This window comes from Rhipicephalus sanguineus, chromosome 3, assembly GCF_013339695.2.
Source record: "Rhipicephalus sanguineus isolate Rsan-2018 chromosome 3, BIME_Rsan_1.4, whole genome shotgun sequence".
Taxonomy (NCBI): domain Eukaryota; kingdom Metazoa; phylum Arthropoda; class Arachnida; order Ixodida; family Ixodidae; genus Rhipicephalus; species Rhipicephalus sanguineus.
Window position 1 is genome coordinate 233,579,281 of NC_051178.1, and position 18,103 is coordinate 233,597,383.

The window sequence follows — 18,103 nt, forward strand, 5'->3', positions numbered from 1 at the left end:
GGTATCGGGCGGCACATGCATGCTTTTTTTTCTGACGTGCTTCCAGGACACTGTGGTGGCCCTACAAGCGCTGTCCAAGTACGCCATCTACGCCTGGAACTTGGGCATCAACTTGACCTGCCAGGTGACGCGCAGTAATGACCGGAACTTTGTTCGCACTGTGCGCATCAAGCGAGACAACGCCCAAGTGCGCAATAGGATAGAGGTATGTACACATGACAACAAACTTTAACACCAAAAAAAAATAAAAAATTCAGCGCGAAGCAAAGGAAAGTTCAACCCTCTCACTGTCGGGTGTTTCTGGCCGTGACGCACCCCCAGTGTCGGCTTTGTTTCGGAAATACCATAGAAGCTTGAAACGCAAAAAAAAAAAATGGCACGTTGTGAAGTGAAGATAACAGATCGCGATGGAAAGGGGATACAACAATCTCGTTTGTCGCTGATAGCAGCAAAGCGTGGCCGCGGCGATTGGGTGGGCGTGGTCGCTCCGTACTCTTCAATACACGTATACCAACACAGCAAGGGTGAAAATACGTGCTTCTAGAAGGATTGGACAGATGACGCAACCAGTTGAGTCATGCTAAAGTAACTGGATAGGAAAAAGTACCGCGACCATCCGGCACGCCACCATATTTGCTCCAGTGCGGCCGAAGCTGCGGTGGCGCGGTGTTGGTTTTACGTGAAATGACGCGCTTTTTACGAGCTGCGTGCGCTTTTGCCGCCCCGAATGAAGCATACTTTTGTTCTCGAAATGATTGGGGAACAAGTAGTGACTGTGTTCACTTTCTACGCACGCACGCGCACTAACGCGACGAAAGATATGCGAACCGCGCGGCACTTACGCTCCCGCCGTATCTTTAAGCGCTAGTAGCCTGTCGGTTAATAAAACACGCTATAGATGCGCATGATGCAGCTAATGATGGTTCTGACGTAAGTGAGAGCGCGATGAAAACAAATGCGAACAGCGTACGCGGGTGCCGCTCTGTTCACATTTCTTTTGATCGCCTCGATACATGCTAGCATACGTGACGTGCAGTCTGACAGAAATATATAGAACTACATGCAGCCATACAACAGATGCGCAGTGACCCATCTGAAGCTTATTTTATGCCAATTTTGCCACAGCGGCGCGCATATCGATGGTTTTGGAGCCGGATCTCGTTTTTTTTTTAATTTCTTGAGCAGCTTCTCATTCTTTTTCCTTAAGGCAAGCCTTTAGAAACACTTACTACATCAGGACAGCTTTTAGGGGCGAAGCTCCTTAAGGCGGCACCCGTTCATCCCTCGTAGTCGTCGTGGTCGTAGTAGTGAGTAACAAGTCTTACGCTTTGACCTCCAAGGTGGTGCCGGTGGGAGATTTCTCCTGTGCGTTGTTGAACAATAAAAAATTCGCAGCGTGCGCGTTAACTAAAAGCCGAATTCTTCTGTCTCTCATTCCCCATTAGCAGCCATTGGCATGTTCCAGTAGGAAACGTTAGTAGAAGTAGAAGTGTAAGTGTTAGCTAAAAGCCGACTTCTGTCTCTCATTGCCATTAGCAGCCATTGTTTACCTCCAAGGTAGTGCCTGGTGAGATTTCTCCTGTGCGTGATTAAACAATAAAATTTTGTTCAAAACGCCGTTGATTGATGAAATAAACCAACGAAAGACGCCAGATGTTTTGTAAAAGCAGAACGAAAGAACGCCAGATGTTTTTCTTAAAGTGTAGTAGTAGTAGTTGCATGTAGCCACCCCGCCGATCGTCAACGGGCGAGGTGGACCGGCAACGGCGCGAGGACCCTGCCGTACGAGAGTTAAATCACACTAAAAGACATACTTTGCGGGCGATACACTCTAGTGAGCTTTCAACTTTTCGTCTTAATGTACATGATAAAGAAATTATTTCTACGAAAAAACGCAAGGCACACCTTGAGCAATATGTTTGGTTTTGGGACGCTAAATAGAACCATGAGGCGATGCGAAGCCGGAGCACTTGCACGATCGCGTTCCGTTGGCTTTCGTTGGGCATGCTACCGACCTCGCGTCGTGGAACGCGCGTCCTGTCTTCCCTCTAGCCTTGTCTTTAATTCGCACAGGGCGAGCGGGGAATGCGGTCGCTCTTGGCGCTCTTTCGCTCGGAAGCGGACTTCTTCCTTGCATTTCACCGATCACAAGTGATAACGAAGGGACCACGTAACCAACAGTACAATAAAAGTTTGATGTTAATATATACACGATGTTTCACACTCTTTATATTATGTACTGGGCGCATTTCACGGAAGAGTTTCACGGTTTACAGATGATTCCCTCCGTGGCTTCGCCCCACTCATCATCATTCACCCCGTGGATATGCTGTGATTTTTTTCGTGAAGCTAAAAAACTCCGCCAGGTGGCCACAGTGTGTGGACGTGTTTTCGCACGGGCTCTCGTTTCGATCCTCTTTTTCGGATGATCGTCAACTGCGGCATCCGTTTCGTCTGCACAGTTCGACCTACCTAGTTACCGGAGCTCCCCAGTGCCGCTGCGGACACTGTGAGTCCATCTCTAATTGATTCGCAAGCCTTCAACATCCCGAGGTGGCGAACGCCCCATTAAGCCTAACGGAGCCGGCGTCTGTACCACCCAGGCGCGGCGACGTCGGTACATGCCGCTCGAGGTGGGCAGCGTTGCATCTCATGCCGTTCTTGACGACAACAACCACGATCCCCAGCGCAGGCAGCGTCCTAGGTTCATTGTCGCTATTATGCACCGTTTCTAATAGCGACAACCAGCAAACGACGCCGACGATGTTAAGCGACACCGAGGAGACGCTCACAGCAACCGACAAGGCAGCCACTATTGGGTCATCCATAGAGTTTCCTACAATACTTACTAGAGGGAACTCTGGCGCTAGTGTCTATGGGAGCTGCAATGCATGACGCTTCAGCCACCATGGGAATGATGGGTAGTACACAAATTTGTCTAAACTTCGTTCTTTCGGCTCCGTTTGGCTGCGCGTCGGCTGCATCCGCTTTGTCGCAAAACGAAGTTCAACAAAAGTCAGCAGTTTTACTTCACCACTTAACTTTTTTAGGCTCACCAAATCAAACCTGGGTCACGAAGTTCACACGGTCTATTCTTTGATCCGAAACGAACGCCAAAACACAGCAATAAACAAAGCCACAAGTACGTTTGAAGCCGCAAGCACGAAGACTAGGCAAATTTGTGTACTACCCATCATTCCCATGGTAGCTGAACGATCGCAGCGCCAGAGTCCCCTCTAGTTAATTTTAGGGAAACTCTATGGGGTCATCGACCGACCACAACACTGCCAGTATTCCTACCGCAGAACGCACGAATGACCCGCAACTTGGGGAAGGCATGACGAAGATTCCGCGGCTTCAACACCGTCACGGACGCGACAGAAGACGACGCGTACAATGGTGCCTGCTGGAAGGTATCCGCAATAAGCGACGCGCACGCAACGCCGCTGCTCTCGAAGCAGCCTCGCTCCTCAAAAACTGACCTCGGAAAAACCCTCTCACCAAGCCCAGGCCGAGCGGGACAACGCGCCTGCCTCCTCCGTTCCGAGATGAAAAGGTTGTCCTGCGTCCTCTCGGAGGTCTCCGATTGGATAAATGGCCCAAACCAACCTTGGCCACCGCGCTTTGGGCCGCCGCCGGAGTGAGCCCAAGTGACCGAAAAAACCTCATCCTAAGAACCCGGCCAGAGCAAAACCTGGCCGTAATAAGCACCCCGTCGTCACACGTCGCAGACCGCCCTGCTGCAGGTCCAAGAGCTGTCACTCGGCCAACGCACCTACCCGGTATCCTCATATCTGGCAGCCCCCGATGATTCGTGCAAAGGCATTGTCCCGGGACTGGAACCAGGTACCACCTCGCATACGCTGGTAGAGGAAATGCAAGCGACTGGCATCCAGATACTAGAGGCTCGGATGATGGGTCAGACGAACATTGCACTGGTCACCTTCGAAGGGCTTCGCGTGCCACGCTTCGTCCGCTTTCTAGGAGCAGAGCTACGCTGCTACCCCCACCGCCCCAGGACATCCGGTCTGCAAAACGTGCCTCAAATTGGGACACCGAGCCGACCACTGCCCCACACCGGACCTCATCATTTGTGAGCAGTGCGGCATCGATAATCCCATGCCGTCGCATCCATGCTCTCCACGGTGCAAATCCTGTGGTGGAGATCATGCCACCACTGACCCAAAGTGCCCGCGACGCCAGCGACAATCCTTCAACAGATCCTGGGTTAAAAAAAGCCATCGACGATGAACGGCGGCAAATGACGGCATCCACCGATGCGGCTCCTTCATCAGCGACCACTCATGCTCCTGAAACATCGAAGAAAAGTGGGCGATCTCGTTCGAAGACACGGTTCAGATCCCGCTCCAAGACACGGACAAAATCCAAGTCCCGTTCCCGATCCCGCTCCCAGTCGACTTCAGCGCGCATCCAGGAGAAGCGCCCTACTACCCCGGCATCACAAGCATCCCCATCGCCGTACAAGAAGGCACTACTAAGCAAACCGGCAACTTCAACAGCTACCCCGGATCATCAGCAGCCACGGGCCTCGGATAACAGCAATGCCATGGCGGCACCTCGAGAGGTAAGTTATGAGCAGGGTCCCACACAGCTCACTCCCCCCCATCCTCCACACCATAACACATTCCGCCCCTCTCCTCCACCGAACACCAGCACCGATCCTTTCCCCGAAATTGCGCGGCTACGCCGTGACATGGAGGCGCGTCACGCTCAGATGCATGCGCAGCTGGACGCTGCAATAGAGAGTACAAACGCTAGAATTCAGGCAGCTATAGACAATGTGCGGCAGGAATCTCTAGCGCTTCGGAAGGAGATCATCGCTGTAATACAGGCATCAGAAGAGCGCACACACTCCCTCTTTGCTGAGTTAGTCTCCCGTTTTGACTCCGTCGCTCCCCTACCCAATCCCCAAGCCATGCGGCCCCAGCCACCACTAACGGGTGCAAGAAGGACGCACCCATACTCACGCCCAACCACTTCCTCTCACGATGATGATGGCGTCCCTTAGCCAGGAACAGATCGTGGTCTGGCAATGGAACTGCCGGGGATACCGTCAAAAAGGGGATCTCTGCAACAGTACGTTGCTATGGCCACGAGCCCTCCAGACGTTATCCTCCTACAGGAGCCGAACTGCTCGCCTACTTTATCCGGCTTCAACACTTTTACGGGTAACTCTCCACTCGTAGGAGCCCTAGTATCAAAAAACATCACATGCAACACTCACACTACAAGCATCAATATTCCGCATCAAATTCTCGAAATAATTACTCAGGGCAATAAAAGTCATAGCCTATACATACTAAACGTTTACAGTTCTCCCCGCTCGCGCGCAGACTCATTTCATCGCCTCCTAATTGAATTTGGGCGTCTTGGGCGCACCCTTTTCGTGTGCGGAGACTTCAACGCTCCGCACACAGTGTGGGGGTACCGCAAATCTGCAGCCAAGGGAACTCGGCTCTGGGATGATATATGCAACTTGCGATACACCTTACATACAAACCCAGGACACCCCACGCGTTTAGGGAACAGTGTATCACGAGACACGTGCCCCGACCTTACTTTTTCCAGAAACACAGGACCAGTAATTGCGCATGGTCCTCTCGACGAACATCTAGGCAGTGACCACTATATCGTGGCCACTACTCTAACACTACACAATGCACGTTGCCCCGAGCGGAGGGTACGTATCACGGACTGGGTGCGGTTCAGGGAGCGTCGACAGAACCCTACAGAAGTATCAGTGTACGAGCAATGGCTAGAGTCTTTTACTGATGACCTAGATGCGTGTACGCGCACAATCGTTACCACAACTGCAAACCCGGACGTGGACCCGCATCTTTTGCATCTGTGGGAGGCGCGCAGAGGGCTCACGCGGCGTTAGAAGCGCCAACGCCTCAATCGCAGGCTTCGCCGGCGTATCGACCAACTTTCGCAGGAGGCACAAGAATACGCGCAGACCCTCGTCCGGAACAACTGGCGGCGTTTCTGCGAGCGTCTTTCAGGCACCCTGGGCACAGCGAAAACATGGTCGATACTTCGCGCCCTCATAGATCCATCCGGAACCAAGACACAAACATTTCACCAACTACAGAGACTAACACATATGTACAAAGACGATCCATCCGCCTTCTCAAAGAGCTTGAACAACGTTTTATCCCTACTGGGCCCCTTCCAAAGTATCCCGACTACCCACACGAGGAAGAATCTAACGAGGAACTCGACACGGACATCACAGTCGACGAGGTTCGCGTAGTACTCAAGACCTCCGTCGAAACACGGCACCAGGCGCAGATCACATTAGATTCTCCGCACTTCGAAACCTCAGTGACTCGGATCTAAATCATCTCACGAACCTGTTCAATGACTATTGGCATAAGGGTACACTACATAGGCATGGCGTCATGCCGACATTTCCCTAATACCTAAACCAGGCAAGCCCATAGCCATAGCAAATTTACGGCCGATATCTCTTACCTCATGCGTCGGAAAATTAATGGAGCACATGCTTTTACGGCGTCTGCCACCTTTCCTCGAGCGACAGTCATTCTTCTCCCACTCACAGTTCGGATTTCGGGCACATCTCTCTACGCAGGACGTGCTTCTAACAACTCAAGGAGGACGTTATGGGCCCGCCGTCGCGTGCCCAGACGAGGGCCATCCTCGCCCTGTTGATCTAAAAGGGGCATTTGATAATGTGGCACACGATTTGATCCTGCAGAATCTCGCGGAATCGCATTGCGGCGGCCGCATGTATAATTACATCCGTTCTTTTCTGCGCGACAGAACAGCCACCATCGGGATAGGGCCTCACCGTATCCGACACAGATTCGCCTTACAGGTCGCGGCACACTCAGGGATCAGTTCTGGTCTCCCATCCTGTTTAATATTGCCCTTGCAAGACTACCTCAGCTGCTCGATCAGATCCCTGATGTCGCCCATGCGATTTACGCAGACGACATCACGATCTGGACGACGCGAGGGTCAGATGGGGCCATTCAGGATCGACTGCAGCAGGCAGCTGACATCGTTACCACATACGCACGACAGTGCAGCTTGACCTGTGCCCCTCAAAAGTCCGAGCTGGTTCTCATCCGGGCGCCGTAGCATTAGCCCTCCACCCAAGATCGTGGTGCACGTGGATGGCGTTCCCGTCCCTCATGTGGAGCGTGCTCGCATACTTGGGCTACACGTTCAAGCAAACGGGAAAGCAAACTACACTGTCTCTCTCCTGTCCCGTCAAACCGAACAGATTCTCGCCATGATGCGACGGGTTTCAAACAGGCGCTCGGGACTGCGAGAGCGGGACCTGCTGCGACTGGTACAAGCCTGTGTGATCAGTCGCATCACCTACCATCTCCCCTTCCACAGACTTACCCAGTCCGAGCAGATGCGGATTGACGTAATGCTGCGAAAGGCGACCAAGCTCGCTCACGGACTCCCACACTACACCGCCACGACACGTTTGCTAGCCCTAGGGACGCATAACACCCTCAGTGAGCTACTGGAAGCTCAGTGGACCAGCCAAAGACAACGCCTTCTGCTCACACCCACTGGGCGGCACCTCCTCTCGAGACTGGGATACCCATTCTTGCCCAATGACGTCGAGGACACCACCATCGCTCTCCCTCCCTGGGTCCGCAGAACCTTAAAGGTGCACCCGTTACCCCGGAACATGAGTCCTGAGCATGACGCGGGACGCCGGCGCGCTCGTGTTCGGTACCTGGTGCGCATGCTCGGTGACATCCCTGAAACAAATACGCTATACACCGATGCCGCACGTTGCTGCAACGGGTATTCTGCGGTAGTGTTGGACGGCGGTGAAACTTTACTTACGGCCGCCTCTCTGCGGAGTGCTACACCTACGGACGGCGAAGTCCTTGGTGTCGCGCTTGCTGTACAACAAGCTCTTCAGATTCCTGGAGAGGTGTACATATTAACCGATTCCCAGCAAGCATGCCGAGCCTTTTTGATGGGACGCGGATTACCCAAGGCGGCTCACTACATCCTACACAAGTCGTCCAACATAAACATAGACACATCCAGCCCACAACGTATCCACTTGCTCTGGACTCCTGGCCATGCCTCATTGCCGGGTAATGACCACGCTCACGCGGTCGCTCGAGAAATTGCCCACCGAGCTGCCCGGCATGGCGGGGCCGAGAGTCCAGATCAAGTGGGTCCTCCACTCACATACCGAGACATATTAACATACACCAGAGCTAGACAAACCATGTCCCCGCCACCACCGTCGTTCTCGCGAGAGGAAGAGGTGGCACTCCGCCAACTTCAAACGAATACTTTCCCCAACCTCCTCTCCATGCATAAATTCTACCCTGACCGCTACGCAGACTCTTGCCCGGGCTGTGGCAGCTCCCCAACGGCGTTCCATGTCACGGTGGAGTGCACCGCAAAATTATTCCCTCCCCTTCCAGTCATCCTGCGCCCCTTCCGCACCAAAAGAGCTGTGGGACGATGCCCTCTGCGACGGGCCTCCCGAGGTCCGCCAGGCATTGGTTGGACGGGCCCGTGTCGTCGCTGCGATCATCATAGGGACCCCGGACTAGGGTTCCCTCCCACATGCTTGGTTTATATATTTTAATAAAATGTTTTCTCTCTCTCTCGTGAAGCTAATAAATAGGTCTGAAGACGACACCCCAAACAACATACACACGTCTTGTCATTCAAGAAATGAGGTAGTCATTCGCTTTGAGGAGCTTTAAGAACAGGTGTGCCACACATATCTCGTTATATGTATAAAAAAAAATATGCGGTGAACGTTCACAAAGAATTCGTAGTTCGGTCCATGTCGCGTTGCAAAAGTATGAATACGAGTAAGAACAGCATGCACGTCAAAAACCCAAAGATCAAAAGTGAGCCTAATGGAAAGTGATTGCGGTTGAAACGTTGCAGCAGTCAGTTTCCATGGCGCGCTGATCCTTATCTCTGAGCTTAAAGGTGTCAATTTTACGCGAAACACAATAAGAGCTGCCCGGAGATGTTATTGTTAATGAACCTTCTCCGGCAAAGGCATAGACATTTCCCAAAACAACATTTGCGAATACTCAACGAAACGTTTACCTCACTAAGGCGGGTATCATTCGTGGGAACAAAATTTCTCCCGCCGTATTTTGTGTGGCCACGCAGCCCGTCGCTTTGTGTCTTTTTTCTGCTCGGAATAGCAAAGCGCGTTTTGCCCGATTCTCGCCGGTTGCTGCATCCAAAAGCTCAGCACCCATTGTCCAGGCATTCTGCGATGTCTTGATAGGATTGTTAACGATCACGCGTCAGAACGATACCGTGAAGTTTGTGACGCTTTTCTCAAGCAATTTTCTCCAAAGAATCGTGTGTCGGGGGCCGGGAGAAACAAGCAAGGCGAGTGAGCGGGACCATGGCGCGAACTAACCACGTGACCACGGAAAACAAATCGCGAGCGCGAGCGCCAAGGGGGTGGAGCGGAGAGCGCGCGGCGGCGAAGAACGCGGTACTTTTCCCGTTCCAGTGACTTTACGTCAGACTAAATCACGCCAGCTTTGCGCTTCGGCGTGAATTTTTGAACGCACAATGGAGTACGTACCGGTACGTCAGTGACAGCAAAAAGGTTAATTAACTGTTTTTATAGTTGTCATTATTGCTTTCTTTCATAGTATTGAGTTATCAATTAACATATCTCACAGTCATGATATATGTAAGTGCATAGAAAACTATCTGTAAGGACCCTATCCGCGGTGGGGCCATCCTGTATGTACTGGACTATGCCCTTAGACTCTGCTCATTCTCTGTACGCCACGTATTTTATATGTACATAGTGCTTCTGATTATTTTCTTATTTTTATTTTCTTATTATTTTATTTGTTGTAATTTTGTCTTGTTTTTGTGTGTTTCTTCAATACTACGATCATGTTGATTGGGTAGCCTGGCTCTAACGTAGCCTGCCTTCCCATGTCTTTTTGTTTTTTTTCATATATAAAATAAAAAGAGACTGGATAGCGGGATACGCAAGACACGCCCTCCTAATAACACGTCACGCAAAGAAATGCGCGGTGTTTTGCGGCTCCTGTCACCATCTCGAAAACTTTACACAAAGACGAATACGGCACATTGAAGTAAAGTGAGCATCTGCCAGTGTATTGTCTGTGGAAGCTGTTACGTACATAATATTACTTTTTAAAGCTAAATTGAGCTGATTCGCGAAGATTTTGAAGCATTTTAAATCATACTTTCTTACCATGCATATTTATATTTTATCGCTTTGTTACCATACCGATGTTAATTCGCACGCCTTGTCGCATTTGAGAGATGGCTAGACTGTAAGCCTGTCAGCTTAAAAGTACATGTCCGAACATTAATGATGAACCACATTATATTAAATTAGTTATCGGCAGACTGTAAGAACGGACGCTTCTTCGTGAGTTCAGCGATTTCAGTGGGTACATTGGCAGTCTTCTAAGCTACCTGAGTATTAGCCCAAAGCTCATATTCATGCATTGCAGCGCACACCAGTACATCTAATTGCAAGCTTGTAGTGCAACACGATACTTCTACAGAAAGTCGGTATAATATGTGAAGTACAGGTGGGAACTGACGGATGGAAGCGCAGTATGACATACAAGTCGTCTGAACTCGAATAACTGCCTTAGACAGGCTGACCGTCATTTCGATAGGTGTACCCATCTTCGTCAAAGGCACCTCATCATTACAGACCGGATTTTTAGCCATTAAAAAAGGCCTTTTTAGGCGCCAAAAATACGCAGGCGAAACAACGTTTTAGGACTCCAAAATCATAAATATAGGCACAATAATTTTTTATGTAAATGTAAGTAATAACGAAAATGAGCGCGACCTGTATCTACGACAGGAAGCAAGAAATGCTGTTATGATGGCACAAAGGCGCCAGCAGTTAAACATAGCCGTGCGATTGTCCTTTTTCCGGCGTGGTTCGCAGAACACGGGCTCTCCGGTTTTTCTGCAGCATCGAGAGTCGAGTGTCCACTCTCGAATCAACACACTCATGGGTGTCTTTCTTTTGGGCATGGCTGAGAAGGGCAGAGTAGGAGCACATAGCCAGACCGCAAAAAGACCAGAGGGATGCCTCCTTCTGGCCGTGTCAAATCTCGTAGCCAATTTCTCCCTTGGCGGTGAACACCCTGAAATGTATATTACAAAAAAAATCACGTTTTTTTTTTTTTTATTTCGCTCCTCCCCTTCCTTTTCCCTGACGTCTCTCCGCGGTCTCGCATTCACCAACCGCTCGCGCCATGTTAGCGCGGTGGCGTATTAGATGGACGGCGCGTCCCATAGGCGTGCGCAGGGTTCCCCATCAGGGGGTGCAAAGGTTCATCGCAGCGCCCCCCCCACCCTACTAAGTCAATGTATGGGGCAGATTTTGCGCCCCCCCCCCCTCTTAGGTGACTGTAAGGGTCAATGTACGGGACAGATTTTGCGCCCCCCCTCTTAGGTGATTAGGAGGGGCGGCCGCCCCCCCCCCCCTGCCGCCCCTGTGCGCACGCCTATGGCGCGTCCCACTTCACTGCTGCTAGCGGTTGTTTTACGGGAGCTGGTTGAACTAGAGGACTTGCCCGGTAACATGAATAACGGTGTCAAACGGAACCCGAAATCTGAACTTGAGGCTAAAGAGTGTTCGTATAGGTGCCGATTTTGAAATTTGGCAATTGTAGGCATTTATTATTATTATTATTTTTATTATTATTATTATTATTTTATTATTATTATTATTATTATTATTATTATTATTATTATTATTATTATTATTATTATTATTATTTAATCCTCAGGGCGTTACAGCATTGTAGAGGGGAGGGGCAAAAAACAAAACACAGAAGTAAAAAATCCAGCCAAAAAACATAAAATACAGAAGATTCAAACAGAAGAAATAACGAGGAAAGAAATAACGTGCGTCATGAAATACAAGTCATAAGAACAATGAGGTACAATCGCATGAGCAACACTGAATGCATATCATGTGGAAGATGTTAAGGCCACGGTGGTTAAGGCCTGACGGAATGCGTCAGGTTTAGTAATACCGGTGGTTTATGCGGACAGAAGCTTCCAATCTCGACATGTGTTGGGAAGAAAAGACTGGAAAAAGGTGAAGGTTTTACTTCATGGGATATGCACTTTGTTGGGGTGATCTATGCGAGATGATATGAAAGATGCAGGCTGTATTAAGCGCGATTTTTGAACTTGACGGTGATAATATATTGAAAGCACAAGGGCGAGCTATCTTCCTGCGCGTGCTAAGAGGAGTGAGATTAGGGAAGTTACACTGTATGTTTGATGATAGTTGGAAAGAATGAAGCATGCGCAAGCAGTGTAATTTTAGTATGAGTAGTTCATGGTTAGCATTGTCAAAAGCTTTGGCGAAATCTAAAAGATAAGGTGAGAACTAACAGACAATAACGCCAAGGAAAGTATAGGGGGTGTTATCTGTAGTATTTAGAATATAACTGTGAAGAAAGTAAAGTGGACGAAAAGATAACCTGCCGCCGGCAGGGACCGAACCTGCGACCTTCGAATAACGCGTCCGATGCTCTACCACTGAGCTACGGCGGCGGTCATCCTCCCGTCCACTTTATGGGGTATATATGTGCATTTAAACCTTGCAGGGACCGAACCTGCGAGGTTCGGTCCCTGCCGGCGGCAGGTTATCTTTTCGTCCACTTTACTTTCTTCACAGTTATATTCTAAATACTACAGATAACACCCCCTATACTTTCCTTGGCGTTATTGTCTGTTAGTTCTCATTAATATTGTGTCTAACAAAGAAAACGAGCCCTTAAGAGTCATCTTCTTTCCTTCAAAAAATAAGGTAGGCATTTAGGCACTATCGAAACACTATAAAAGTTCTTCCTAACCTCTCATTCATGCTCATATAAAAAAGTGGGGGCATAGGAGCGCAAGGAACAAAATAGTCATTGCCTCAAATCCGGTCTCTACTCATCATCCTTGACGTGTTAGTTTTGAAAGGGTTAGTCAGCGATGCTTCCTCGTTTGGGGTCGCCATCGGTGTCGTGGTGTCGTTATTCGGTGACAGGAACCGACAGTGACCATGTGATATGACGTCTCTGACTAACATTTTCAAGACTAAGACGCCAAGGATGATGAGGCGCCTTTGACGAAGATAGGCCCTCCTATCGAAGTGTCGGCCAGCCTAAGGTGCTCATTCGTGTTCAGACGACTTGTATGTCACATTGGACGAGTAGGCAAGAATTCAACGTCGAAGAGTTAAGCGTACAGACATCGGACGCAAGAAGGAAAACGACGTTTGTCTACAGTCTTTAGACGTTTAACTGTTCTGCAATGGCACAGTCAATTCCTTTTCTATGGAATGTGCAAGACACATTGCCACTTTCCTGCTGATCGTATCGTATTGTATTCTTTTTCACGAAAATTTGTAATTTTGATTTTCTCACTTTATTATCTGTGAACGTTCCGCTCACTCTCGTTGTGCAGATTCCGGAATTCAACGACAAAGTTTTCGTGAACGTCAAAGGGTCTGGAACTGCGACCATGTACTTCGTGACGAGATACAACGTGCCCGCTGGTGGGGCGGACTTTTTGTGCAAGGTATTTAACGCTTTTTAACAGCGGAGATGTTTAAGCTTGAGGTTATGCAGGCCGTCGTTTCAGAAAACCTGGCGAGTGTGCGCCACATAAAGCGGGTATGCGCCAAGAAGCTCCCAGCATAGCACATGCATGCATAGTATAGTATATCAAGGAGGTGGGAAAGGGAAGTGACGGTAAGAAGTGACGTGATGGTGAGGAGGAATGAGACGAGGATAAGGGAGGGTAGAATATGCATAACCTTGTATAGTATAGTTTAGCAAGGGATGGGAAATGGAAGTGAGTTTGAGGAGGAAGGAAAGGAGGGGGGTAGAGGGTAAAGCATGACATAGCCTTGTATAGTCATCATTGTCATCACCATCACCATGAGCCTGATTGCGCCCACTGCAGGGCAAAGACCTCTCCCATGTTGCACCAATCAACCCGGCTCTGTGCTTGTTGCGGCCGCGTGATACCCGCAAACTTCTTAATCGCATCTGCCCACCTAACTTTGTGTTCCCCTCGCGCGTTTGCCTTCACTTGGAATCCAGTTTGTTATTCTTAATGACCAGTACTTATCTTGCTTACGCGCTACGTGCCCAGCCCATGCCCATTTCTTCTTGGTTTCGACTAAGATGTCCTTAACACCCGTTTGTTCCCTGACCCACTCTGCTCTCTTCTTGTCCCTTAAGGCTGCACCTATCATATTTTACTTTCTATTGCTCGCTGCGTCGTCCTCAAAGTTGAACCCTCTTTGTAAGCCTCCAGGTTTCAGCTCCGTTGTTAAGTACCGGGAGGATGGAGTTGTTATATACCTTCCTCTTGAGGGATCGTGGTAAACTACCATTCATGATTTCAGAATGCCGGCCGAATGTGCTCCACCCCATTCTTCTAGTTAGTTCAGTAACTTCTAGGTACTTCAGCCTTGTATATTATAGTTTAGCAGAGAGCATACCATAGCCATGCGTACTATAGTATAGCAAGGGGATGGGAAGGGAAGTGAAGGTGAGGAGTTATGTGAAGGTGAAGAGGAACGAAAGGAGGGAGAGGGTAAAGCATGGCATAGCCTTGTATAGCATATTTTAGCAAAGAGCACAGCATAGCCATGCATGGTATAGTGTAGGAAGGGCGTGGGAAAGTGAAGTGAGGTGGAAAGGAGTGATGTGAAGGTAAAGAGGAAGGTAAGGAGGAGGGGAGACGGTAAAGTATGGTACTGCCTTGTATAGTATAGTTTAGAAACAGAATGAGAAAAGAAACTCAGTGGTGAGGACTGACGTAAGGGTGAGGAGGAGGGAGAGGAGGTGAGAAAGCTTGTATGTGCCAAGCAGCTCCTAGCATAGCATAGCCATGCATTGTCTATAGCAAGGGGGTGGGAAAGGAAAGTGAGGTTTAGGAGGAGAGTTATGAAAGTGAGGAGGAAATAGAGGAGAGAGGGTAAAACATGGCATAGCCTTGTATAGTATAATTTAAAAGGGAATGGGAAAAGAAAGTGAGGGTGTGGAGGACTGATGTAAGGGTGAGGAGGAGGAATTGGGGAGGTGAGAAGGTCAACCATTGCATAGCCATGTACAGAATAGCATAGCAAGGGTGGGAATGAAAAGTGCGGGTGAGGAGGAGAGAGGGCAATGTACAGATAAATAAACAAGAAAGAAGGTGAAGAAAGATGAAGAAAGAACGCAATATACGTTCGCCAGATGCGGGCGCTTGCTTGCCAGCTGAGCTGTTTACTCGGATTTCGCAGGTGTGGAACTGGATTTAATTTCTTTTCTCTTTCGTATTTCTTTGTAGAAAATTTTTCTACTATCAGATCATTGGCACGACATTACTCTAGCCAATTTTAAATTCAAAATACTTGATTTGTTGCACTGCTTGTTTTATGCAGCGTATTCCTCCGGAAGCCCTGACAGTACAGATGCAGCATCTAACGCCGAAATATATACAGAATGAATTATTCAATAAAATTAATGCTATTTTCGTCAGGCATTCACTTTGTGTGATCTCTCTCACTTGTGCAACTAGTGCAACTTGCTGTTTTTCACTCGCTTTTAACTTTATAATTGTTGATATACCTACCGAAGGGCTAAATACTGCGCGCGAGCCTAAACATGCGCATCAATGCAAATGATACTTAAGAGGCCCATAGCTCTACGTTACGATAGATTTCAGTGTAAGCGTACATTAAGAGATTTAAATAGAACCTCTGGCTTCACAACTTGCAGTTTAAAGGGGCACTAAAGAGCAGAACGATTTTTCTCATATTAGTAAAGTACTCTTTCACGATACCAAAAACACCCCGCTTGCTGCGAGAAGACGCTTAGTAAGCGAGAAAACGCGCAAAAACAAAATGTGGGTGGCGACGCTACTTTGAAGTTTCCGCGCAATTCGGTGACGTCACATGTTTTGACTGCGCCTACTAGAGACTACGTAGTTCCTAATCGATAAAAATGAAGTACATTGTCCTCTGAGGAGGTCATAGACGTAACATACGAAGTTTGAGGTAATTTTGTTGAACCAAAGGCGCCAAAAAACGATAAATACACATGGAAATTCGTGACGTAACGCGGGGGAGATTTCGGCGCGAAATTTAAAAATGAAACTTTGAACTTGATTTTCTCCTCTATTAATAACCCTATGATGGCGAAATTAACGACATTAGAGTTCTCAGAGCACAATTTATCGATCTAAGCCGATTCGTTGTTTCTCTTTAGTGTCACTTTAGGACCGTAGTTGACACATGAACCCCACAAGGTATGATCTCAAGGTACATATAGCTTTTGCAGCTGACAGAACCTTTGTATGTTATCTGCCTACATGAGCCTGAGTAACTTGCTGACTGTCCGCCAGAGTTCGCTGCCGTGTGAAAATGGGGTAGACAAACTTAAAACAAGCATTTAAATACGTGTCTAAACTCGCGAAATCGCAACATTGGTACACTGATTTGTTTATATTTCACCAGGCTATTCTCACCATACAGTCAGTACTTCGCACTTCCCTTCCTTTCGCGCTTTTGAGGCGTCCAGCGCACAACACAATAAGGGCGAACTTTCTGCCATTTTGCCCAGGCATGAGCACATACAGTGCGCAAGCATTGAATCGCGTATTCTTGTGTTTAGACGCTTTCCTTTGGGTGTTTCTTCTCTTTAATTCGCTTTCGTTACAGTTCAAACTCGACATAGACTTCTGGAAGAACAAGGTGGATATGCAAGAAGTGTTGAAAAGTAAGTTTATTGAAACGTTCATATTTGCCACATTGTCCAAACACGGAGAATCACGTGATATCTCTGCAAATGTGTGTACAGACTCCTCAGTATAACTGTTCTTCGACTGCCATGTTTTCCACAGATGCAATCTGATCCAAAGTTATTTAGTGTTGTCCAAAACAACATCGTCCACAAATAATGCAAAACTATTCAAATATATCGTGTGAATCAACCTTGACCACATATTGCAATCAGCATTCCACAACATAAGACATATCTGAAAGCATTTCCCAGAAGAACTGAAGCTGTTTTTTTTTCACACACAAGTATAAATCTCAGCTCTCGAGGGATTTGAGCAATAGTTAAGCTAGCATGTGCCTTTTCAACGCAATGTTTAGTTTGAATTGGATAATGAGAACACATCCAATAATCACATAACTGCCATCATCTTATGTCTCCTAACCACACAGCAAATTCAGAGACTAATATTTTCTATAGACGTACAATGCATCACGTATACCTCAGAGTTAATCCTCCATGGTGGATCAGTGACTACGGTGCTCGGCTGCTGACACAAAGGTCGCGGGTTCGATCCCGGCCCGGAGGTCGCATTTCGGTGGAGGCGAAATGGTAGAGGCCCGTGTGCTGTGCGATGTCAGTGCACGTTAAAGAACACCAGATGGTCCAAAGTTCCGGAATCCTCCGCTACGGCGTCCCTCATAATAATATCTGCGGTGGTTTTGCTTCCCAAAACCACGATATGATTATTAGAACTCAAAGTTCAGTGCTTTAAGGGCATAATTTGTTCCTCGTGTTCAAAGCAGTAAAAATAATGGCATGCGCCTTACAAAAGAATCTTTGCATGGCTTCCAATACCTTCTTGCTATCTGATACATTCTTTGTCATCGCTTTGTATATACGCAGGTAACAAGAAATTCAAGGAAACGTACGGAATCAAAGTGTGTGCGAGTTAAGTTTGGGAACCGTTCCTTTTAGAAAGACATCCATTCTGTCTCCTGAGAATATAATGCGCTAATGAAACCGGAAAGGAGCTAACGAGCACTCAGCTAGATTGATTAGCTCCGGTCAGACCGATAGGCTAATGGGACAGACATTTGCCTTTAGGTGTCAGGATCCTAAATGATTACTCGGATACTGTAAAAAATACTCCGGTGTAGTCTGCAGTTTCAGAACAAACTCATTTTAAAAAGCAGTAAATTTTTCATTTATGAGAGACACAGACAGTTTTGTGGAACATCTCGGTAATCTAGTCAATTGCTCGTGCTTATGATGATTGTGCATTTGTGTAACAAGAAACGGGT

General features: G+C 48.1%; 1 protein-coding gene across 1 annotated transcript in view; it reads left to right on the plus strand.

The window, feature by feature from the left end:
* Positions 1 to 8,117: 8,117 nt before the first annotated feature.
* Positions 8,118 to 18,103, plus strand: part of LOC125757927 (complement C3-like) — a 26,632-nt gene continuing 16,646 nt past the window's right edge. Inside the window, exon 1 of the mRNA XM_049414331.1 lies at positions 8,118 to 8,194. Coding sequence (XP_049270288.1) covers positions 8,118 to 8,194 — 77 coding nt within the window. The remainder of the gene's footprint in view (positions 8,195 to 18,103) is intronic.